The following is a 25699-nucleotide window of genomic DNA, read 5'->3' as shown; positions in this document are numbered from 1 at the left end:
GGCCGCTGCCAGCGCCGCCGACTCCCAGAGAGCCGGCGGGGAGAGCGGCTCTGGGCGCTGCCCCCGGGTTGCGGGGCGGCGCGGGCTCGTCTCCCCGGCGGGGCACGCCGCCTGCGACACCGGCGGCAGCGGCGGCGCGGGGGGACGAGGAGCGAGCCCGGCTTCCCCTCTCCCGGCGCGGCGCGTTAGGGCGAGAGCCCCAGAGCTGCAGGAAAGTCTCTCCCCTCTTCCTCCTGGGTGTCCCCCGGCGCGGCCGCGGCCCGGCGACCGGTTGCTGCCCCTTTAAGACCTGCTCGCCGCCGGTTCCAGGGAGAGGGAGTGACCTCTGGGCTTTGACAGCTCCCCTAATAACCAGCACAGCCCCGGCCCCGCCCGCGGCGCCGGATTGGTCGGCGGGCCGGTATGCCGCGCCCTGATTGGCTGGCCGCTTCCCCTGAGCGAACCTTTAGAACTCCGAGACACAATATTCTGTTACATTGTAGCAAAATGGCGACTGTCATTCACAACCCCCTGAAAGCGTAAGTAGGAATCAAAAATGTACATATTCCGCGTGGTTTAAATATGAAAAAAGGCGCCTTTCCAGCGCCGGCTGCCAGCCTGAGCCGGGTGCCGGCAGCCTCCCGGCGGGTCCCTCCTCCCGCCCTCCTTTCTGCCCCGGCGGCTCCCTCGGTTTTTTTTTTTTTGTGCAACACATCCCCGCGGCTCGCGCCGAAATTAACGAGGAAAAAAAATTGTGCGGCTCGCGCGCCGGTTAATTGAAGCGAAGGGGGGGCGGCGGCGGGCGGGCGGGCTGCCCGCTGCTCCCGGAGCGCAGCGGCGGCTCCCGGCGGCCCCCCCCCCCCCCCACTCCCCACGCCGCCCCGGGGGTGCGCGCCCCGGGCAGCGCCCTGTCCCGCCGCCCCGGCGGGCTCAGGGGGCTCAGACCGTGGCGGGGACGGGGGCGGGGGGGGGGGAGGCGGCTCGGTGCGGCGTACCTCCGCGCTCCGGCCGCGGCTCGGAGTTGCCTCCGCGAAAAGCTTGGCGGAGTTGAGATGAGTTGGGGAGGGGGGAGCGAACCGGCCCCCTCGCTTCTCGGGCTGCACGGGCGGCGGGAAGGCAGCCGGCGTTTGTGTGCGGGAGGGCAGGGAGCGAGAAGGGAGAGGGAGGGAAGCAGACTTGCGTGAAATGAATGACTCGGGACTGCCGGTGGCTGATTTGGGGCAGGAAGTCCGGAGACCTGCTTTGCATACGACGGGCTTTCGCTTTTCGAAGTGGCGAAGAGAGTTGACGGGGTTTCCAGCGCGGGGGCGGCCCGGACGGGGTCTGACCGGCTGCTGGCGGGGGCGCGCAGGGAGGGAGCGAGCGGGTGAGGGGGCAGGTGCTTCTGCTGGAGGGGGTGGAGAGGTGGGGCGCGCTGTTCCCGGTCGGGAAACAAGGCCGGTTTCACGGGGAAGGGGGGAGAGGAGCCGGTTGTCGTCTTCTGGATCGCGTCCTTTATTTTCCTTGCGGTCTGCAGCGCACGCCGTTAATCCCCGAAGGCATTAGGGAGAGTGGGATTTGGCACCGTGCGCGGGGAGAGGAGCTGTCGTAACCTTTTTCAAACGACTTCCCCGCTTAACGGGGGCAGCGCTCCGGCTAATAAAGCGCGGAAGCCGAGTACCTGGCGGGGACACCTCGGCCGCACTTTCTGGCTGCGCCGAGTAGGTGGCTTTATCCGTTTGAGTTTTCAGAGATGAAATTAGGGCTGCGAGGTTTTTCTTTTTTTTTCTTTTTTTTTTCTTTCCTTCTTTTTTTTTTTTTTTTTTTTTTTTTTTTTCCCCCCGACTCAAGTCTCTCCGGCTGGAGTTGGAAAAACACTTGAAGGATTTTTTTTTTTTTTTCCTTCTTCTTCCCAGGGATTCCCGCCGCTGTCTCTGTGCGATCCGGAGGGAAAGGAAAGCCTCAAGCTGGGAAGGGGGTGCTGACATGTTTATCGGCTCTCCCGCTCCGTCCTGGCTGAAAACCTTGGCTTTCCTTTACCAGCCGTCTCAGTAGCTCCTCAGGAAACTCCTGGGGGAGCGCAGTTCTCGGGGGGAGGGAGGTGTGTGTTAATGGAAGAAGTCCGCGCGTCCTCGCGGGGAAGTGGGGGGCTTGAAGGGGCGGCGTGTCCCCCGTTTGGCGGCAGGTTTGGTGCTTGGGTGGGCGAGAGCAACTTCCCCCGGTGCCAGGCCGGGCCCCGCCGGGCACCGGGAAGGGCAGCGGTGGGGCCGCGCCGCACGGCCCCGCACCCGGGCCGGGAAAAGGCACCTGGGGCTGCGCCCGTCGCCGGTGCGGCCGGTGGCTAGGAAGCCCGGCTGGGTGGCCCGTGGGGACGGCGGGCGAGAGGCGGGGAGCGGGGCCGGGGGCCGGGACCTCGCCCCCCCCACCTCACCTCGGGACCGCGGGGCTCCCGGGAGTCGCGGCCGGTCCCCGGGGAGGGCGGATCCGATCCCCGGGGGCTGCTTGCGCCGGCGTGCGGCGGGGGCCCGATCCCGCCGCTGCTGCAACCCGGGGATGGCAGGATGAGGCCGTTTGTAATGAGCTCCCCTCTCCTCCCCTCGGCCCTGGGGGGTATGAGAGGAGGAAACAATAGACATCAAGTGCTGGGTTCGCTCTTCTCTCTGCGCCTTTTAAAGAACTAAGGCTGTGTGGAGGAAACAGAACTGGCACTGGCTGGCTGACACCATCTGCATTTTTTATTAACAACTTGTTTAATAAAACATTTTATAATTTTCACTTATTCTTTAAAGTTGCTGATCGGGAAACAATACACATGTAAATAAATTATGCATGGGATAAATTAGGACAAAAGCGGTAGGACACATAATAGGGGACGGGACGCAGAGCACAGTATTTTATCCTCATGTGTCCTTCCTGACAATGAAAGGGAGCTGAATGACATTTGCATTTCCTCTGTCCGCGCTTTGATTGTATCTCGGAACCCACAAACGCCCCCTACAGAAGCCGGCCACACAAAGGTTTTGCTCTGAGATGGGGGACAATGTAGAGACGGAGAAATCCTAGCTCAGGTATCGAGCAGCTACTTGGGTGTGCTTCTGCGTTTAAGTGTGCCCGATATTCAGTTTATCCCCGGCACTTGGACACATAGGTGGCCTTGCTCATGCTAGGCTAGTCTCTTGGGATAACGTCTTCCGGTGTACCTGAGCATCTGTGGGAATATGCTACACGGAATAGCTCAGTGCCTGGAGTCCCTTGTTAATGACTGGCACCTCCTTAGGCTCTGCTTGCCTCTTTCTCCATCTAGTGCTCTCAGTTCTCACTTTGTGGTTCTCTTTTCGTGCCTTCATCCCTTTGCTCTTCTCCCCTTCACTTCCTCTGGTGATCCAATCAACCTGACGTGACTGCCTATTATTTCTGCCATTTAATACCTTGTTGTTTCCTGGTGCTACAGGCGAAAATATCAGAGATCTAAGTTTAACAGATCTGCAAGGGAAAGGCGGCAGGTGTCTGGACAAACACATTCTTCTTCATCTGTAGGAAAGGCAGTATTCAGGTAGCTTTGATAGGACAGCAGTGGATTTGAAGTGCTGGATTTCTTGTCTTGTTTTTTATCCACTGCTCTGTGTACCCATCTCTGTACTTTTTCTTTCCATCCTCCTCTCCTTTGGATATCTTAGTGTGGAGACATTTGAGTGGTGCAGTAGAAGAAACAAATGCAGTTTTAAAGTATTCTGAATTACTTCAAATGTCAGTCAGAAATCTCAATGGACTTTGTAAACATTAATTAATTAAACCTCTCAACACCCCTGTGAAGAAAGGATTATTGCCTTTGTTTTACGGATGGCTAAACTAGGACAAAGTAGTTCAGAAACTTTCTAATTCAGAGATCGAGTCTAGAATGCAGCTGTTCAACTTCCAGTCTTAGCATCTATTCCCATTTCCTCCATCTCTGCCTTATTACCGATGTGCATATGGTACCGTAATACATTTAATGTAATTAAGACCTTGTAATTTACAAAGTCTTATCTAGAAGCAGAGCTGGTTTCCCTTCTCTGTCTCTGCTCTCACAGCTGACTTTTATTTCAGGTTGTCAGTTAAACATATTCACTGGAACAATATGTTAGGCTATTGCTGTTTCTGCATGTGAGATTCCCTGATGCCATATAGCGCTCTGCCTGCATGCTCACCAGAGGAGCTGTCTCCTTCCAGTAGTTTGTCCTTGGAGTATCCGTGCTGGTGCTCTCCCTCTCTTCTGCTCAAGACAGCCTCTGGGACAAAAGAGGCTAACTCGGGCTCAAACGCTAGGCTAGGTCACTGGCATGCTGGCTGTGTTGTCAGATAACTTTGACATGCTTGGGGACACTTATTCCCTGCCAGGTGTTTGGGGACCAGATTATGGCAGACTGGTGTGCTGAGACCTTATAAACCCTGCCAGGCCTGTTCTGTCTCTGCGTTCCCGCTGCAATCATGCAGCAGCAGTTGATTTTCCAGTTGCTGTACCTTCTCCGATAAAATTGCCTCGACAGCCAGCTCCAACCCGTGGGCTGCCAAATGGCCATCCTTCTGATGAAGAATTCTGTGGCATGAGACAACTCTAAAGAAATGATCTGTGCTCACATCCCTGTTTCATGTTGGTGACAGACCAGTGTGGGTCTTGGGGTCTTGTATGGCAAGACTATTTCATTAGTGATAACTCTGGCTTGAATTCAAGCTGGGGACTCCTAACTGGAAGGTCCCATATCCCATTACCCCTCCCTGAAACAGCCCTACATCCTGATTAAGTGCTGACGAAGACTGATTTTTTTTTTTTTGTTTGATGTTGTTGCATAAGCATCCAGTTGTTGATTTTTAATATTAAAGTGAAAGTATAATATGCAGTGCTGCTTTGAGCAGGTGGAAGCAATAAAATAGATGGACAGTTAGGTTGCCAGTTCAGTGTTTACAAGTGATGTGGAGGTGATTTTAATGTGGCTTTGCAGAAGGGAATTTTCTTCTGCTTGACAGAACAGTGTTGTTGGGCACATTAAATCGTGTACCAAAATCTCTACAGCATTTCCAGTGTGGTTCTGATGTCACTTGAAAACATAAATGAGCCCTAGCATGACACATTTCAAACGAAAACTGTTGTCCACATGGAAACCATATTTTCTACATCTCAGCCTCAGCTTTCAGAGAAAATGAGGGATGAATATTATTGTATTTACACAAGGAAACATAAGCATAAAACCAAAGTCATTGGTGGGCAGAGAATCTAAGTTAAGAAAACCTGAGGATACACTAGTTTGAATATGAGAGAGTCTGGTAAATGCTATGTTACGTGTTACGGGGTTATGTCTGGTTCCATGAGTCGCTTGTGCAGGATTAGTTGTTGCAGTGCTTTTGTAATTTTGCTTTGTTGGTGTTCCAGCCTTTCACAGTCTGCCCTGATGTGTGGATGGATGGCAGTTGTATTGCAAAATTGTCGCTGAAGAAAAAGTTTTTAAAACATATCTGTGGTGTGTGAGAGCAATATTGAACTATCTGGGTTGTGCTCCAGAGGCCCAAAGGTATGACTTTTTGGAGAGTGTAATAATTTCAAGATAAGCACATGTCCAGTGGGCTGGGTGCGTAATGCCTGTTAGACTGGATTGACAGTGTCCCGAGCAGGAGTAGCTTATCCAGACCACGCAGAAGCCTGGTACACAAAGCAAAATGGGGCTCTGTCTTCAGTCTGAGTCATGGTGAAGGTAATGTGGCTCATCCTTTGTGTAGCCTAATGAAAAGTTGTTCCTTCATCTGCTTTCCTAAAAGTGGAAGTGTGGTATTTGGAGGTTGCTCTCAAGACCAGTCTTTGTCCATCTTCTATATTTGCCTTCTGCAATTTCTGACAGTTGGCTGTACCGCTGCTGGCCCGAGGGGCACCATTCCAGTGCCCCCATTGGCTGTGAATGAACTACCTTTTAGGATTATCGTTTGCAGAATCTGGTGTTTTCTCACTCTGGTTTGTCTTTCGTGTCAGAGCTGAATTTCTTTGCTTGGTAGATCAACTTTACAACCTTGGTATTTATTCAGGGCTTGTCACTGTGTTGTCTGTATGTGATGTTGCCTTGAGCAAGAACCATCCCTGTATTGTTTATCCCCGAGGACTTGTAGGAGTGGAATGAATCTGTTTCGGGAGTTGACTTTTTTCTCTCTTGGACAGACCGACCTCTGATCTGAGGATTCTCTGGCTGGGGTGACATACTCCCACGTGTAGAGGAGCAGCACCAAGGCAACACTGCTTAGGGCCTGTTCCAAGGGCTTCGTTAGGACTGTGCTGCTCTTCTGCCTTTGCCTGCCAGTTTTCCCCAGGACGCAGAGACTGAGGTGTGTTAATAGCTGCCTTCGTGCAGGTCCCAGTTTTAGCACTGGTTTGATTCTTGTAAGGAAAGTTATCTCATCAACACAATCTAAAAGAAAGCATACTTTAAAAATAATTCTCTTTTAACAACATTTTTCAGATGGAAATGCTTCTTTCTTGTGTTTAAAAACTTCTCTACAGTTTGTGGAACAAACCCAAATACACTGGACTTGTGTGTGAGAAGCAGAAAAGTGCTTTTCCTTTCTTCTTTCTTATTTCAAAAGAAAGAACAGAACTGCCCAGTGTATTTTCACTATCTAAACTGAGTGACGTGTGACACATATCATAAGTGAATGCTTGAACACTGAATGTTTAAAATTCTTATTTATCTTTAGTAGCCTAAATTATTAGAAGTACGATACTTTTTTAAATTGTTATATATGGTTTATTTCCCAGCAGAGCCTATTTTAATCACAGATTCCCAGCAGATGTCTCAGAGAAGAATACTACAGTGTCTCCATGGCTGCTGGCAAATATCCTTCTCACACCTCCATCCCCTCCGGTATGGAAACAGCAGGTGTATGTCAGCATGTGTCTCAGTTTTCAGGTTACCTGCCTGAGCCGGGCGCGGTCAGAGAGCTGCAATTCCAGCCGCATGGAAGGTTTTACTGGCACCCCAGCACCGTTTGAGGGGAGGCTTCACAGGGAATCAGTGGAGCAGCGAGAGCAGGGCAGGGACGGGTACTGATGAGTGTGCACTAGGCGGTTGTGATCAGCAGCGTGTGCTTGCCAAATCCTGAGTCATTAATTTCGTGTTCTGCTGAGCTGTAGATGGGAGAGAGTCCCCTGCTCAGGCGCTGATGGGAACAGTGACTATACCAGTATTATTTTTCTAGTGAGAAAGGCTGGAAGTGATATTTAATATTGTAGTCCCTCATGACAGAGTTGATCCAACCTGAGGATCATCTCTCCATTCATACAGTACCATGAGTTGTATCAGTCTTTGACATCTGATACTGCTGTCCTTGCTTTGTGATAATTTTTAATAAATTAATATAAATTGCCAACTGTAACATGTGTATGAAAGCTTAGTATGCAAAAGAAAGGAACCCCACAAAACTTATAGTTTCTCCTCCTTGTTTCTTCTCAGATTTCTGATTGTGATACAAGATAGAAGGCCTTGGTTAAGACGTTGTGCTAAATTCTCTACAAACAGATGGCTTAATGCTTCCTGCCTTTTAGGTCTCAAAAATCTAAATTGGTTGGGCGGTGCAAAGAATATCAGGTGCAGCACAGTGAAATAAGGCCATGCCCCGAGTTGGTTAATTCCAGTCTGCCCTACCGCATCAGCTGGCAGGGCTGATTTGATCTGATCAGATGCGGGCATGCTACTCCTGCCAAAACACAAAGTACAGTGCTTATGCTGCTTTTATGCTGTGAGTTGGCTTCATGCTAGCCACAGGAAGATAGGATTATGCCTGTTGGAATAAAATTTCCTCTTGAAAATATTTTTGGTGCTTTTCATGTTCTAGAAGAGTAAGTGAACACCAGTTCAGTGTTTTGTGTCACGTGGCTGTGCAATTTTTGGTCTGATTCTAGGAACTTTGCAGTTTTTAGTGTTCCTCTGGATCCACAGCCTAATGTGATGAGTCACAGATTTGGGAGAAAAATTGAAATGGCTGGAGTTATAGCCCAGATAGTTCACTATCCAGTGAACAGTGCTATAGGGAAACTTATAAAGGAGACACAAAGTTAGTATTATTTCTTCAAGGAAAAAGTAATGTCCATATTTCCATTTCCTTCAAGAACAGTCCTGAAGAAAGTCATCCACTGATTTGTGACTGTTCAAGTACTTTGGTCTCAATATTGTTTCCTGAGAGACTATGTTCAGTCAATGATGGGGACAAATATATTTTATGTTTATGACTACTTTAAAACCTATGCAAACTGAATAAAGAATAATGGAAACAGTGGTTTAGAAAACTGTTTTACTGCTAAACTGCTTTGGTCTTGACCATGAATAAAAACTGCATCACGTTTGAAGCTGCTATTCTACTGAGTGTTCAGATAAATCACCCACCAGTGTCCAATATCGGAAATTATAACATGAACCCACTTGTATCTACAAGCTTACCCTGATTGCTTTTGCTTCTTTTTAAAAACTCTTAAAGGGTGTTTTGAAGACTGTAGGGTTTTGTGTTTTCTATGGACTCTTTCTCCTTGAAGTTTTCCATTCATTAGCATATTCCTGTTGATGTCATCTTGCAGGTGATACCAAATTGGGTGGGAGTGTCGATCTGCTCAAGGGTAGGAAGGCTCTGCAGAGGGATCTGGACAGGTTGGACGGATGGGCTGAGGTGAACTGTATGAGGTTCAACAAGGTGCAGTGCTGGGTCCTGCACTTGGGTCACAAAAACCCCATGCAATGCTACAGGCTTGGGGAAGAGTGGCTGGAAAGCTGCCTGGCGGAAAGGGACCTGGGGGTACTGGTAGACAGCCGGCTGAACATGAGCCAGCAGTGTGCCCACGTGGCCGAGAAGACCAACAGCATTCTGGCTTGCATCAGGAACAGTGTGGCCAGCAGGAGCAGGGAAGTGATCGTGCCCCTGTACTTGGCACTGGTGAGGCCACACCTGGAATACTGTGTGTGCAGTTATGGGCCTCTCAGTACAAGAAGAACATTGAGTTACTGGAGCGTGTCCAGAGAAGGGCAACAAAGCTGGTGAGGGGTCTGGAGAACAAGTCTTATGAGGAGCGGCTGAGGGAACTGGGATTGTTTAATCTGGAGAAGAGGAGGCTGAGGGGAGACCTCATTACTCTCTACAACTACCTGAAAGGAGGTTGTAGGGAGGTGGGTGTTGGTCTCTTCTCCCAAGTAACTATGGACGAGAGGAAATGGCCTCAAGTTGCAGCAGGGGAGGTTTAGGTTGGATATTAGGAAACACTTCTTTACTTAAAGAGTGGTCAGGCACTGGAATAGACTGCCTAAGGATGTGATGGAGTCACCATCCCTGGAGGTATTCAAAGAACGTGTAGACGTGGCACTTCAGCAGGTGGTTTAGTAGGCATGGTAATGTTAGATTGACAGTTGGACTTGATGATCTTGGAGGTCTTTTCCAACCTTAAAGATTCTATGATTCTATGATACTATGTGAAATATAGATTAAATCAGGAGTACAATTTTAATTCAGAGATTAGTACCTTTTATAGTTGGGGTAGTGCAGGTTAAGAGGCATGCAAGGTGTGATGGGTGAGGGTTGGTGATGGGAAGACTCTGCAGTGAGCTCTTTCTCCACAGGTGTGGAGAAACCCTCTCCATTGCAGCATTGAGATACTTCTTCTACTGCTTCATCGAATCTGACTTACCCTTTTAACTTTTAGGAGGTGCTTCTCCAAAAACGATGTGCCCCTCTTAATTTTGGTGATAGTCCTCAGTGATCAAACAGCATGTGGGTGAAAGCCATGTTAATATCTCCCCAGGTGGAATGAGGCCCTGAAGTCTTCTCACTTCTCTATCTCCTCCTGTGCTGATACAAATGAATACTTGATCAGGTGATCAATGATACTTGGTCAGGTTAGCTGGTGTTATGTTGATGGCAAGCAGGCATTCCTGAGGTCAAAATCTGACCAAAAAAATGATGATGGGGGAAATATGTGGAAAACCCTTTTCAATTTACTGTCACCAGATCTGATTTGTTTTTGTCAATAGTCTCAGCTAAATGTTTCATCTTCTTCTCCTAGCTTTCCTCTCCCTCGCCTCTCAACCTCTTTCCCCCATTGACCTCTACAAACGCAGTCCTAGCTGTTGATTTATCAGGGCAGGCTAGCTCAGCACTGTGTGGAGATTGCTTTTAATTAACTCTCTTCGTTTTTTCCAACCTTCAGGGAGCAGCAACTCTTTAATGATTTTAATATTTTATCTTGATTTATATCCACCTTATGTGGTGTTTGTTGCTCTGCTTCCTCGCATGTTCTTCCTGAGTCATTTCCCCAAATGAAAGGTTTGTTTCAGGCCCCTCACACCAGATGAGGAGAAAAGCTTTTAATGGCTTCTGGACTGGGAGGATGGACTCTCTATGATCTGCCCCGGTGATGTGGAGGAGGATGGGGAGTATGAAGTGATGCACTTTGGTGCTGTCTTGGAGCAAGGCCTGCTTCAGTGTTCTGCCTTCAGGCACACGGAGAGGCAGCTTTGTTTTGTGGTTGCAGCATGGCAGATCAGAGCCTACTGAATTAAATCCGACCCCTGACTTACTGTACGGCATAGATAAGTCATAAGCTTATTTTCAGAGTCAGGTATGACTCTCATGCTAGTCAGGCTGAGTAGAGGAGGCACTAACATAATTACGTGTTGCTAAAATGTACTTAACTTCTTGTGCTTGAATACAGGTCTAAAGGAGAGTCCCTCTTTACCTGTAAACACTACCTTTGCCTACTATGAGGAGCTGTACCAAGTGAGATTGCTTCAGACTGAGCACAAAGAAACTACACAAAATTTCTCCCACCTGGAATTTTCTCTTTATATATCCTACAGTAAGGATTTGAGGAGGTTCCAGCTTGAAAGAGTTATGAAAAATATATGTTATTTGTAATGTAAAGTATGTGGCACTTTCATGCCAGAGCAGGAAAATGCTTTATAATCATAGAATCATAGAATCATAGAATAGTTAGAGTTGGAAGGGACCTTCAACGGTCATCTAGTCCAACCCCCCTGCAAGAAGCAGGGACATCCCTGACTAGATCAGGTTGCTCAGAGCCTCATCCAGCCTGGCCTTGAACGATTCCAGGGATGGGGCCTCCACCACCTCTCTGGGCAACCTGTTCCAGTGCTCTACAACTCTCATTGTAAAAAATTTTTTTCTCATATCTAATCTAAACCTACCTCCTTCTAATTTAAACCCATTACCCCTTGTTCTATCACAACAGGCCCTACTGAACAGCTTCTCCCCATCTTTCCTGTAGGCCCCCTTGAGGTATTGGAAGACCGCTATCAGGTCTCCCTGGAGCCTCCTGTTCTCCAGGCTGAACAGCCCCAACTCTCTCAGCCTGTCCTCATAGGAGAGGTGCTCCAGCCCTCTGATCATCTTTGTGGCCCTCCTCTGGACCCTTTCCAACTGGTCCATGTCTTTCTTGTGTTGGGGACTCCAGAACTGGACGCAGTACTCCAGGTGGGGTCTCACCAGGGCAGAGTAGAGGGGCAGAATCACCTCCCTCGACCTGCTGGCCACGCTCCTCTTGATGTAGCCCAGGATGCGGTTGGCCTTCTGGGCCGCAAGGGCGCATTGCCCACTCATGTTGAACCTCTCGTCTACCAACACTCCCAGGTCTTTCTCCTCAGGGCTGCTCTCGATCCAATCCCCGCCCAGCCTGTATTTGTGCTTGGGATTGCCACGACCCACATGCAGGACCTTGCACTTGGCCTGGTTGAACTTCATGAGGTTGGCACAGGCCCACCTCTCCAGCCTGTCCAGGTCCCTCTGGATGGCATCCCTCCCTTCCAGCGAGTCGACGGCACCACACAGCTTGGTGTCATCGGCGAACTTGCTGAGGGTGCACTCTATCCCACTGTCCATGTCGCCGACAAAGATGTTGAACAGGGCCGGGCCCAACACGGACCCCTGAGGGACGCCACTGGTGACCGGTCTCCACTTGGACATTGAGCCGTTGACCACCACTCTCTGAGTGCGGCCATCCAGCCAACTCCTTATCCACCGAGTGGTCCGTCCATCGAACCCATGGCTCTCTAGTTTAGAGAGAAGGATGTCGTGCGGGACAGTGTCAAATGCCTTGCACAAGTCCAGGTAGATGATATCTGTATAAAGTAAGCATCACAGTCCCTTTCATGGGACTGTTTTCTCTGTTCTTCTGATGGGAGAAGCACTGACTGACTTGCTGATGGTCACACTGGTCACGCCATCAACCATTGACAGAATTGGAGGTTTAGAAGTTGCATTGCTTTGCTTTTGGTGTTAAATGTTAGACAGTATGTGAGTGATGTGTTGAAAGTGGAATAGGAAATAGGAATTCTACCTTGGTAGCACTTCCATGGCCGAGCTGAAATTAGGGTCACAGAGGAAGAGTGGGAAAGTGAGTTAAGATTGTCTACCTGGTTCTGATGGAAGAAGTTCACCAGTCAATATTGCTAAACCATCCTTAATGGCAGTGGTTTATGCCTAGAGTTGATAAAGGCACTGTTGGGGTGCAAAGATTTTGCCACGGAAATGAACAAAGTGGAAAGTAGTTCGGAATTTCAAAATATACATGCTGCATGCCAGACAGTCTGTTCAGTGCGATTCCTACATTGAATTCAAAGTAATTGGTGTGAGAAGAGTTTGGCTAAATTTATTTTACAAGGCTACTTGTAAGTATGTCTAAGTGTATTTAAAGCCCTTTTGTTAAAATGACAGAAGAAATGAAGAAGTACCCAGATCTGGTCCTGCCTTACTGAGGAAAGTGGCTCTATGACAGTAGCTGCAAGGAACACAGTCGTGGATGCTACTTATCAAAATATGGGCAGCGCATCCCTGCATAAGATCATCTATGTCATCTGGTCTGTGGTTTGTGCTTGTGTCTTTCCTGTTTTCCTCTGCAGTCCACTTTACTTAAAAAAAAAAAATAATTGTTTGGGTGTATTTTTTTCCACGTTGTTGCTGCAGTTCCACAGTAACTAATTCCTGGCATTCTCATCTGACCAGATTGCAAATGTGTCTGGTTCAGGTATTCATTCTGCTGAGTAGATCTGAAAGTAAATTCCCTCCTCCCCTATCATTAACTTTCTAGTTCTGTTTCCACAACTAACTTGTCCACAAAGTCCTGGGCTTAGGAGAGGCTGTCTCTCCTGACACGTCTTCCGAATTCCTCACTGCTAAACACACACCATGCGAAGTCAAAACCTGGCTGGCCCTCAAAGGGCAGTCTATTTCCCAGGCTGCTGTTTCTAGCTACCTTCTCCTTCATGCACCCCTTGGAGGGGAAGAGGAGGAACAGATGAGGGGTGAGTACTCTGCCCTTGGGAAGGGCTCTGACCTGAAAACGGATTGCGATTCCAGCCGAATGGTTCCTTCCCTTGGTAACAGAATTGCACGCCTGGGCTCTGAGCTCTTTGCATTAATTCCATCTCTGCTAAACTTTCCCAGTCAATTAACCATGTCCATCTCCTGCTCTAGCAGCCACATGTGCCTTTTCTGCCGCAGCAGGGTTTTGGAACGGTAACTCCCTGCAGCCTTTGCTGCAGCAGTTTTCCTCCAGCAGTTTCCCTCAAGCATGGTTATCAATCAGGACCTGTCAGGTTTTTCCCCTCTGACACATCTGTTTTCAGGGCTGTAGGACTTTGGCCTTTTGCTTTTGTCTTTATAAGTTCTAGTTTTTTCCAATAGGCGCCAGCTCAAATGCTGAGTGTTAGGTCTGTACACTGATACAAAAGCTGCAGTCTTAGTGTGGGGAGATTCTGGATATTTCTTTCAGTTTCTGGTTGGGCTAGAGGACCTATTAAAGCAAGAGGCTATGCCTAATATCTTGTCTTGAGCCTGTGGGTGAGCCTGGTCCTGTTTCTAGTGGGTAGGTGGGTGCCTATATCATAAAGGCTGCCATCCCAGTTGGCACTAATTGGTTCCTGTGTGGGTACTTTCAGGTGAGAAGACAAAGACCAAATTGGCCACAGAGGCTCAATTAATAGAATTGTAGGTTTAAAAGAGGGTTCCTGGGTCTTATGTCCAGTCCCCTGGTACCATGTCAGATAATCCTTTTCATAAACTGAAAAGTCCTTGTCTTAAATCCCCACTTGGACTATTTGTTCCCATTACTCCTCTTGGGAGGGTTCCAGAACCCACTGCTCTGATGGCTGGAAATAGCACTTTAATCCCTAGCCTAGCCCTACTTGTGACCAGTTTATACCCATTTGTTCTGTTGCCAGCATGGAGCTGTTAGTTTACATGCTACTGCTCTCTCCATGTCTTCCTCTCCACTATCATGCATTCATACGCCACTATTCTAAGCCCTCTCAGTCTTTGTTTTGATATACTAAACTGTCTGTGCTATCTTTTCCTTTCCTTTGATCACTGGAGTATTTATTGTCTTTGCTTTCTCTACTCCAGTTTGGATTGCTAACATTCAATTTTGTTGAGTGTGAGTAGACAGAATTGTATGCTGTTCCAGGTGAGGTTTTGCTCTCTAGAATAACTTTATTTTTTGCCTCTTCTGGGAGCACCTTGTTTTTACATTTGTTTGTGGTTGTATTGTGATGGTGGTTCATAGCCATCCTGTGGTAGACTGGTACTGTTATGTTTCTTCTCCTATCCTTTGTTGAGATGATGATCTCAATGATAAATTAATTGAAATTTATACTGAATTCACTCAATCTAATTCTTCTTTCCTGATATTCTTAATTTCCTTGATGTCCCTTCAACTTGTGTAAGTGGCTAACTTTTATCAGCACACATACTTTTTGGGCCAAGGTCATTAATGGAAGCACTGAATAAAATCAGTCCCCAGACCAATCCTTTCTAGAACTCCGTAAGTAACCTCCCATCAGCCAATTACTGTCTCTGTTAGGCCTTGACCTGTGTCCAACCCTCTTTCAGTGGTTTTTCAGTCATATCACCATTCTTGTACTAATCCTGATCTTCTCCACTGTCAGTAATTTCTCATATAGTACTGTATGAAAAATTTTTCTGAAAGTCCAAATAGCTAAGAAGATGTCTAGAATATCAGTGTCTTGTGAAAGCAAGATGTCAAGTTACTCTGGCACAAGGTATGGATCTTGCATCTTAGTTGTTTCCTTGTTCAAGTGTGTCCTTGGTCATTTTGCACTTAAAAAAAATTGCATGTGCGTAAGCTCTGGCTGTTAGCCTTGCTACAGTAACTTGCAAGGTTTGTGTTCTAAAGCAATTAACAAAGAGTATTTTATTTTGCTTGCTATACTTCAGTAATATAGTAGTAACCATCATTTGCAGTGTCTGTTTAAAGGACTTGCCAGTAGATGTGTGGTTTCAAGTCACCGTTCTTGGGCAGAGATCATTCAGAGTTTATGCCTTGACTGCACGAATGTCTTTGTGGCTTCCACCTCAGTCATCCCACTGAAGCATAGCATTCCTTTAGTTCTTGGCCTCTTCCTACATTACATTTAATCTATGCACCATTCTAACTGCAAAACAGCTGAACTTTCTTTGATCGCTTTTATTGTGATGTCTGAAGAATATTACTATTTTTTAATAGCTTTTCCAAATTCTAACTCTTGACTTTGGCAATTCTCCCTATAATTCCTGACCTTTAAGAGTCAATGTTTTCTTCTGTCACTACTGTTTTGTGTTCCTGAAAGGTGTCTGTTTAATTATTATATCCTTTTCCAAGGTAATTATTTAGCCAATTACTTCTCCAGTCTTTCCATATGAGTTTCAAACAATTCTTACGTTTTTCTCTTAAAGAATTCCCCCAAGTTTTTCTGCATTCCACTCCTCCCATGCTTAAGGAGCAGGTCTGAAGCACTCAGGAGCACGTTTGAAGCACTTTGTGATGGTGATGGGAATTGTACAATTTTGTACCTATTCTTGGACTGCAGAAGACTTAGGCCATGTTGATCTAGGGCAAGCAGGGGCAATTCAGCTTAATATTAAAGTTGTTTTACTTAATTAGATCATGGGTAAATGTGGCTTTTAAAGTTCATCAATGTAAAACAACGTTGCATCTTTCACCAGAGTTGCAACCATTAAGTAAAAATCCAGCTGAGCAACATAAAGTCGATTTTTTTCTTAAATGACCTTGTTCCATTTTTCTCTGATGTTATTGGTCTTATTCAGAGAAAACTGTATGTATGTGTAAAATATGTATATGTTTGTGTGCATGCATAATACAGGAAAGAAAGAATGTATTTACAGATGGTGTTTAGGAAAACATGGTATTGTTTATTAATCAATGTCTTGGGATCTTAACCATTTCCATATACTTCTTACTGATTTATAGCAGTATATGATTCAACTCTTTCCTACTGGTCAGTTTCAAAAACTCATATAAATAGGAAAAAAATGATGCATATGTACTTTTTTTTTTCTTATTAGAGGGCTCTGGGAACTTAAAATATTACAGCACTCTTTGGATCAATGCATATCCCAGCAATCCCTTGCGTAAGTGACCTAAAATCGTGTGATCGAACCTCTTCTCCCCTCCCCATCCCTAGAGAGCTATTTGTAATTAGATAAAATGAGGACAGAATATGCATAAGTATCTGTTATGCTGGGATTCCTGCCCAGAAAGGAAAGTAATGACCTGAGCCGGCCATAATCTTTTGCACCCTGTGTACTACTGACAAGGCTACGGCTTGAGATGGTGGGAGTTCAGGAGCTGACTCTTGCTGCTGTCTTGTGGTAACCTTTCTAAATTGATTATTTTCCAAAATAAGTGGAATTACACAGCCTGTATTTTACTCGTCATTCGTTGTTGGGGACATTTTGCTTGTAAGAGAGGGCCTGATTCTTCAGTCTTATGCCTAATGCAGTGGAAGTGAGTGTAAATTACTGCTTCTGCGCTTTGGAAGTGTTTCACATTCACTTCGCCCAGATGCAATGACCACGTGAAGTGCAAGACAGCAGAGATCTGGGAGTGGAGTTGTCATTGGCTATTTTTTTTCCATTTCATCTAGCATTTGCTGCTCATCTCTGGTTCTTCAGAGGAAGGGACGGTGGGGTTCTGTGGGCAAATTCAGCTCTGTCTAATCAAACTAAGTAGCCCCTTGGAAGTCTATGTGATGGGTTGTCTAGTATCGTGACACAATGCAAGAGGACCAGATAGGTGACACTTCAGAAATCTGGAGCCTGTTTTATATACTGTTGCTGTTTTCTTCTTTCTCCCAATGCATATGGTAGGTGTCAGCTCATCCCTCACAAAATTCTAGTTTTTTAGTCCTCTGCTAGATTTGTGGGTTTTGTCTTGTGGCTTGGCAACAGTGAAACACAAACCCTGGGCACTTATGAATCTGTCAGTCTTCCTCAGATATCCCAGCTGCTGGTAAATCCACTGATGAAAAGCTTTTCTTAGAGCAGGCGGGCAGTCTATGTGCTGGTCTTCCTCTCCTGCTTTGCTTCAATGTCCTTGGGGTAAATGTCAGTGAAAGTAAGAGAAGTGTTTTGATAAAAGGAGGGGCAAGATCACATAAAAAGCCTGCCCTCCTGCACATTCCCAAGGAAGGTGTCTATCTGGCATTTTCATTCCTCTGCCCGGTGTAGCTAAATCAGGAAGTAAGAGAGCCAAAGCCATGCTGAAATGTGGTTCTTTTTTTTTTGAAATTATGTCCAGTTTGACATCTTTTTGAGCTGAGAAAGTTTGGCTGGCTCTCCTACTCCACTCACAGTAAGTTGCAGAGTGGGAGATTTGGGGTGAATCTGTTTTCTGTGCTTACAAGGCAGCGGGAGCTTCTATGGCTGGGCTGGAATGTGTTGTTTCAACACACTGAATGTGAAAAAAAACCTTCAGCTTCATGCAGGCTGTGTTTTTTGTTTGTACTCAGTCAGTGTGATTTCACTGAAGTCCATAAAGTTATGCCAGTGTGAGAGACAAACCAAGTCTATGTTATTTCAAGACAACTGTACTACCAGAGAAAATTCCTTTTATTCCTCCCCTTAAATTTTCAGAATCTCCCTCCACCTCAGATACTCAGTAGCACCTGATGCTTGTAATTTGGCAGCAAATGTTGACATCAGCAGCCACCTATGAGATCCTTAGCAGAAGTCTATAGCAGAACATGCAGAACAGGCAGCAGATGACTTCTCAATAACAGGGATGGGTCAGAACAAAATCCTGGATCTCAGCACTTCTTGCAAGCTTTGAAGATTGAACCTGGATCTGAAGTTAAATGTCTTTAATGGACAGGATCCAAACACCCACATGCTTTGGCAGAGCTCAGATCCAAATTTTGTCTACCTAAAGAATCAAGGTTCTGTTTTCATGTAGATTCTTCTGCTAGTGAGAAGCAAGGGAAGGGACAAGACAGAAAATATGACACATTGGCAAAATTGTTTTTCAATACTATGTTTTTCAAAGTTTTTTCCATGAGACGTCAGCAGCTCTTAAAAATCATAGGGAGAGCATACAGTTGTCCATACGCCAGAACAGTTAAATGCTTTTAAATATTTGAGTTGGGCTATTCCTTCACCTTTCTTTCTCACAACATGTCTGGTAGAACTCCAGTAATGAAAACACTTGCTTGGGGAGAGGGATAAAATCCTTTTCAGCAAATAACGATGGTGACATTTTCATCATATCATAACAACACTGTTAGCAGTGGTTTAGGTTTGGCATTGAACATATACACAACATTTGTTCTTTTATACAGTATTGGTATTACATAGTAAAAATAGCACAATTGCAAAACTCATTTGTTACGCTTGTGCCAACTTTGTTCGGCTGACAGTTGCCGTTTGAACTTTTAAAGCAATGTTTCATCCATATGTTAATACCAACTGTACAATTAATTTTCTCTGCTTTCAAATGATCCTCTTGTGCCCTGCAAACTGCTGGTAGTTACTTTTCAGTTTGAGATACCTGCAAAACCACTTCTGTCAGATAAGCTGTGCTCATCCTGAGTGGTTCCACACTTCGAGATGACCAAGAACAGCCACTGCCTTTAAATTGCCCAGTACATTCCTGCACGGAAGTTTGTTACAGGCACTTCACTTCACTAAGCCATTTCAGGATGGTACTGTTCCAGAATTTTCATCTTTCTAGTGAGAGATTGGGAGTTACTCTGCAATGTTTTGGATGCTGTATGTTCTCTGATTATTTGCTGTCTGTGAAGGATGCTTATTGTATAATTTCTCAGGTTAGCTTAATAGCAGGGTTTTGATTTTAAAAAAGAAGGAAACAAAATCAAGAGGGTAAAATCAAGACCAAGAGCATCCATAAATGAAAACTACAATTAGTGTTACACAGTAACGGGTGGGCAGCTGGCATGGAAGTGTCCACTGGCTTGCACTCAAATTAGTTTTGGGTTAACAAAGTCAAAAAACCCCAGCAAATGGGAAGGGGGAAGAACTCTCCCCAGGTAAAACGGTGCTCCCTTGGGTAGTTATAAGATGGGAACAGGCTGACATATGGATCTACCTGCTGATGCATCCTCCCGGAATGTTAGAATTCAGCTGGAGAAGGCACAAGTAGGTTTTGTTTTAAAACCTTTTGAATTCCTCCTTGTTTCTACTGTTACAGTTAAACTACACTTTATTTTAGGGAGATGGTTGTTCTTTTCTGTATTTACTTCTTAACAATAATTCTTCCAAAATCGTTCTTCAGCACGCTTACGCAGGTTATCACCTACTCCAGTAGCACCGCTGCTCCCTGGGACGGCAGGTGCCTGTGCTCTAAAGAGACTTGGGGCTTCCTGGCAGCACAGGCAAAGCTGCGTTTTGCCTCTCCAAGGATGAGAGGCCAAGGCCAGTGCTATTCTGGCTACGGGGAAGGAAGAAGTAGGAAGAGCTGGAATGCTATTCTGGCGTGCTATTCTGGCTACGGGGAAGGAAGAAGTAGGAAGAGCTGGAATGGAGAACTGGGGGAGGACGAGGCCTGCTTTTCCTTTATCTGCCAGGAGGTAGGAGAGATGGGAACGGCACCTGCAGCTGGGGAGCAGGGCTTTCCTCCAGTGGCAGCCACTCCCACTCAGCAGCCACCGTGATGCTCAGCCTGGTTTCCAAATGGCTTTGATCACCTGCTTCTCTAGTAGCTTTTAAAGAACCTAAGCTGCCTGGGGAAGTCCTCCAGAGGCACAGTTGGTTAAAACCCTGGAAACACAGGCTAGGAACAACTGGTCAGGTCACCTGTGGAGGTCCAGCTGGATCAGTAATTGGGCCTGTGCCGCCTGATGTTTGCAAATCTGGAAAAGAAAGCGGAGAGGGAGGTGGCAAACTTAGCTGATAATACTAAGTATATTCCAGGGGGGAAAAACACAAGGTTGCTGCGAAGTGTTGAAGAAGGACCTTGTGAAATGGACGTGATTGTGCTCATTTAAATGGCTGATTATGTTCCGTTTAGATAAACGTAAATTAAGGCATGCAGGGAAAAGTGATCCCAAATTAACGTATACAGCAACGGAGACAGAAGTGTTACTAACACTGCAGAGAAAAGTTTTGGAGTTATAGTAAATCTACCAAAATATGAGCTTTGTGCTCAATAACAGGGAAAGATCATAATAAGGTAATAATAATAAGAAAGAAAGGGAGACAGAAAAGAAAAGATGCAGGCTGAATGTTAGGAGTTACTACAAAAGGAAAGAAAACAAACTTCATTGCTGTGACATTGTATAGATCCAAGCTTTGCTACATGTTGAATACTGTGAGCAGTTTGGTCTCCTTGTCTTGAAAAGGATAAAATAAACTCAAAGATGTACTGAGAAGGAAACAAGGATTATCAAAAGGAACAACTTCTGTATGAGGAACTACTAAATTGATTGGGGTTTTCCAGTCTGTAAAAAGTTTTCTGACTCTCTCTATATGAGAGAGGTTCATGAGATTGGGAGCATCAAGGATGGGGCAAGTAAGGGATGGATGTTCATTCTCTCTCTTGAAGCCAGAAGATAGGGCATCAAATGAGATTATAAAGAGGCCGATTCAAAAGAAACAAAAAGGAATACTTTTTCACTAAATATTAAATAAAGCTGTGGAACTCTTTACAATGGCATGTATGGTGTATTAAAGTTTACCTGGGTTAAAAAAGCATCAAATTCACAGAAGGAAAATCTTTCAATCGCTATTGAATACCAAGATATCTGAATTGCAATTTTCCAGAGGTAGAGAGGATATACCAGTGTTATTTGCTGCAGAATATCACTATATCCTGTCCACATTTTGTGTGCCTCCCTTCCTAAGGGATTCCTCACTGGCTGAAGTTTGAGACCCGGGTTAGATGGACCTTTGGTCTGACCTAGTATTGCTGTTTTTACGTTTCAAGGGCTCTGGCAGCCATATAGTACTTAGCAGTGTTGCAAGAAAGGCCTTGAAAGTTTCAGAATAAGAGACCCAGAAGTGCAAGATGGAATTATGATTACCAGCTGAATAACCAGAGCTTTGTTTTGTTCTTTGCAATGTTTGCTCCTTCATGTCAACCCTAGGGGGAAATCTGTGTGCCAGTTCACCCGGGTCTTGCAACAACCTGAGACAACCTGTTTATTAAACATACGCTTTGGCTGCTATGCAGAGGAAATGGCATGATCCAGACTCGTAGTGCAGACTTGCATTTAGTTTCTGCCTACACCATTGACTTTCTGTGCATTTCCAGCCAAGTCCTGTAGTCCCTCTGTTTCCCTATGCAAAGAATAGATAAAATCCTTTATAGCTCTTCTTGAAGAGCAGTTTGAGATTAATAGTTGTAAAGTGCTAAATAAGTGCTAAATTTATGAGTGAGTGCAGTGTTTGATGCTGATTTGTTTAACGGACATTGCAGTTAAGAAAATTGCTATCTTCAATGTCTGTTCATAGGCCTCTCGTTCAGACCTGATAAGCAGTAAAACCTATATTCAGATTCATTCTAGAGGGAAAAAAAAATTGGAATTAGTTGTTTCTATACTTATTCGTTATTCATTGGTTTGGGGTGTGTAACCCCTGGGAAATCTGCAGTGGCCTGGTCTGACGAGAAGAAGTGTTATTTTTTTGTCCTTTCTGTCCTGTTGCACAGTTTCTTTTTGTTTTTGTGCTCTCACTAGGTTACTGTTTATGGGATGAATTTTCTAGTCATGTCTCAGATTCACGATCATGGGTGACCTTTGCTCTTCCATGTGGCTCTTTCTGCTCCTGTGGCCATTTGCAGACGTGTCTTCTAAGTTATTATTTATAATGAAAGGCAGCTGATGGCACTTGTGCATAAGGTGGCTGTCCTCTCCTCATGCTGTGCAGTAGCATACCTGAATCCTGATGAGAAGACAAGGAGATGCTCTTGTTCAAAATTAAATGTACCAGAGGCCCCAGAACTTCCCTTAGCATTTGCTGCTGAGCTAGATGATATGAAATTTCAGGGAGACATGGAAAAAAATTCTTGGTGTCCCGCTCTTGTGTCCCAGGTGCCTACTACTTGCTTAAATCAAGTTTCAGCAGGACGGTATGTAGCCACGAACATAACAAATTCTGTTCCTAGCCTTCTCCACACACGTTGTGAAGATGGAATGGATTATTTAAAGCTTTCCCTCCTTTGGACTGACTAAAATCTGTCAGGAGAGGTGACTTGAATCTGCTTGATTTCTGAATTTCTGGGGAGTGATTTGATTCCTGGCTCTCGTTGCTGTTACATCTGATTAGTGTGGTCCTTACACTGCTCTGGTATAGTTGGGGTATATGGGTATTTCAGCTCTGCCTTCTCTCTTTCCCCAGTCACAAGCCCCATTTCGCTCTCTTTTCTAGGGGAGGAGGCCTTTTAATTTGCTGCGTTCCCACACTGGGGCTCCTCCAAGGAGACCTGTCTTTGCACAGGAGTGGCTGCTGCTGTAGGTTGGCAGAATGATTAACACTTGCATATTAGTCACTTGATCAGGCATCTGTAGATGTTTCCAGGTTACTGTACACATTGGGTAAAAGACAAAGAAAAAAATCCGTCCTTTTCAGTGCTCTCGCTAGGTATTAACACAGCTTTCTACAGTCAGGAGGAAGCTCTGGTGTGCTCCTTTTATGTATCAGCATTTGAGTTCTTAGACATCACATTTTTGAGAAATCTTTGGAGATGAAACAAAGTTTGGCAGCACGACCAAGACGACCTACACAATTGCCTTTACTACTGGGATTTAAGTTCTGGGATTGCATCAGTCCTCTGGCTCAAAGCTGTTATGGGCCAGAAAGTGTGGGAGAGGACCCAGGTGGTTGTGCAAACCTCCTCTAAGTTTCACTAATAAACTTCTAGACACTTTTAAAATTAAATAGCTGGGACTGTGAGGTTCCTATGGAGAACCTTGCTGCAGCAAAATAAATTAGCAGCTCCTGTTAATGTATCTGCTTAGTGCTTGTATGTGGAATAGTCCTGTTGAGCATGGGGGTAGTCACAATGTGGATGCAAGTCCTCATTGCAAATGTGAAGGCAAAAGATGTGCAATTGCTCCTTGGTATTATGTGTTTCCAGCAATTGCTGATGGGTTTGCAGGGCCACTACAGGTGGCTGCTAGGAAGGCGTGTGTGGATGGTGAGGAGAGGCTTGTAGTAAAAGAAGAAATGGCATCAGCAGTTAGGACAGGACTGTCTGCAGGCATGACCTGAGGAGCCATACTGAGTCGTGTGGTGTGGAATATGGATGCCACACTGGGGTGTTAATGGGCAGTCCCTAACTGCCTTTCTTTTCCCCCAGCAAACTCTGCCCACCTCAAGGTAATGCTCAAGTGAATTTGGCCACTGCTCTGCATCTAAGATTGCACTAGTAAGCTGTCCAGATTTGATACAACACCCAACCCCATGTGTTTTATTTCATTCATGCTGTTCACCCTGGAATTCATTTCCACGTACATGCTAAGCCACTTGTGTGTCAGTTACAGCTACTTTTTGACTTGGAAAAAAAAAGTTATTTAAATGATGTGTGTCTCAGTTTTATGTAGTTTCCCCCTCCCCACAGGTAAATTCTACGTGAAAGCCACCATGCCCCCTTGCTCTTTGCATAAGTGTAGAGAGGTACCTAAACACCACTTAGCAAACAGTTATTCTATGCTATGCAAACAGTAACTGTGCAAAGGGCATTCACGTCAGCCTGTGCTGCCAGGGATGATGCTCAGAGGGTGGTCTTGTCTCGGGCTCCCCTTGTTAACTTTACTTCTGATTCTCTGTGTACATTGCACTGCATGTAGGGATGCATGCAGGTTTTCTTTCGTCACTAAACTCTTGGTTTCCTTGTAATTGTAATAGGGACTACTCCAAAATATAAGTTCATGTGTCAGTGCTCTCCTCATATAGTAATGAAGAGTCAGGTAGTGGTGGTGGGAGCAATCTTGGAAGCCCTGTGGAGGGTGTGAAAGCAGATATAAAGGCTGCCTACAAGGTGTGGTGACACAAGGAGACTCAGACAGGACCATTGCCTGGATTCTAAGGCAGAAGTGTTTTACTGGAGGGCTGATAGGGAAGGCTCTGCATGGGGAACTGAGTGGCAAAAGGACACAGAGGAATAGGAAGCATTGTAGAAATAGGGTAAGATAGGAAAAGGGGTTTTGTAGGCTAGAAGGGAAATGAAGACACAGAAAGACAAACTGACATACAAATTAAAGACATATTCCCTTAATTAATTCCTTTAGAAATTACTATTAACTAGAAATCAGTATTGAAAGTAGCTCTCGCTAGGCTGTGATTTCATTGCACTAATCGAGCAGTTTCTGACCCAAAGAACTTACAGCTGGCAGTTGCCACTGGTCCTGGTCCCTGCTAAGTAACGGGATGGGCACACGTTGGCACGTGAAGAGCATGAGAGCAATTAGCTATCCACAGTGTTCCTTAGAGGGGATAGCTTGTGGGGCCTGGTGTGATATCCTTGGGCGTAATGTTGGGATTTTGGATGAGAAGGCTCGGATCTGGAGAAAAACAGCAAGACCTTCTTTCCAGGCCAAACGTGAAAAAGTGGCAAGGGAGAGTTTGGCAAGGGTCTCAGTGGGAGGCCCCTCATGGCAAAGGGGAGTAAACCACAGTTTCAGCAGTAGGTGCCAAAGCGGGTAATAATTGTATTCCTGTCCTTGAGGCGAGGTGTGAGGCAGAGACCTTTCTGTGCATTTGGGTTTTTAGAGGCTAAATGGGTACCACAGCTCAGGGGATCTGATCACTTTTCCTCCCACTGGTAATGGAAGGAAATCACTTTTCCTCCTGCTCCCCCCACTGAGGTGCGGAGGCAGGAAATGCAGTGGCAGCCTTGCTGGAAGGGCAAGAGGCAGTGCCAGGCATTCCTCTGCACCACTGCAAGGCGATGTGGAAAACAACGGCGCAGCTGTCACGCTGAAGTTTGTGGGTCACTGTTCTGAGAGGAAGCAGAAGCAGGGATCCTTCTGCTCCAGCTCATAGACTTAACTCTTAGGTAGCTAAGCAGGATGTGTCATACCAGATCAGAGCTGTTACCTGCCTCATCCAGAATCTTCTTCTGGCAACAGTTTCAAAGACGAATTTTTAGTGTCTTCTAAGGGTCTTCAGTGAAAGCTTTATCATGAGGGCCCTTCTGCTTAGGCTGAGGAGACAGCGTATGCTGTCTTCACAGGTGCTGTTTGCTTCAACAGATTCCCTCTCTAGTGCCGTTCCTACTCCCACTTCCTTCTGCTGGGAATCTGTAGGGACTGAGAAATATAATCCCATTATTTATTTTGCTCTTGGGTACAGAACGGATTCTGTGCCCACTGAATTTGCCAAGGAGGTCCCGAGGGGAAGCCTGTGAAAGTAACTCCCGCTGGGCCTGCCTGCACGTGAGTGGCCGCACTGATCTGATCACCTCTTCTCCCTCCCTGCTCCT

At 45.9% G+C, this 25699-nt stretch overlaps 1 protein-coding gene across 1 annotated transcript in view; it reads left to right on the top strand.

Annotated features, from left to right (window-relative positions):
* The first annotated feature begins 402 nt into the window (after positions 1 to 402).
* Positions 403 to 25699, top strand: part of DPF3 (double PHD fingers 3) — a 163903-nt gene continuing 138606 nt past the window's right edge. Inside the window, exon 1 of the mRNA XM_086749496.1 lies at positions 403 to 518. Coding sequence (XP_086605622.1) covers positions 403 to 518 — 116 coding nt within the window. The remainder of the gene's footprint in view (positions 519 to 25699) is intronic.

Source organism: Chlamydotis macqueenii, chromosome 5 (genome assembly GCF_036417535.1).
Source record: "Chlamydotis macqueenii isolate bChlMac1 chromosome 5, bChlMac1.mat, whole genome shotgun sequence".
Classification (NCBI taxonomy): Eukaryota; Metazoa; Chordata; class Aves; order Otidiformes; family Otididae; genus Chlamydotis; species Chlamydotis macqueenii.
This window is presented reverse-complemented; position numbering and strand designations above follow the sequence as displayed.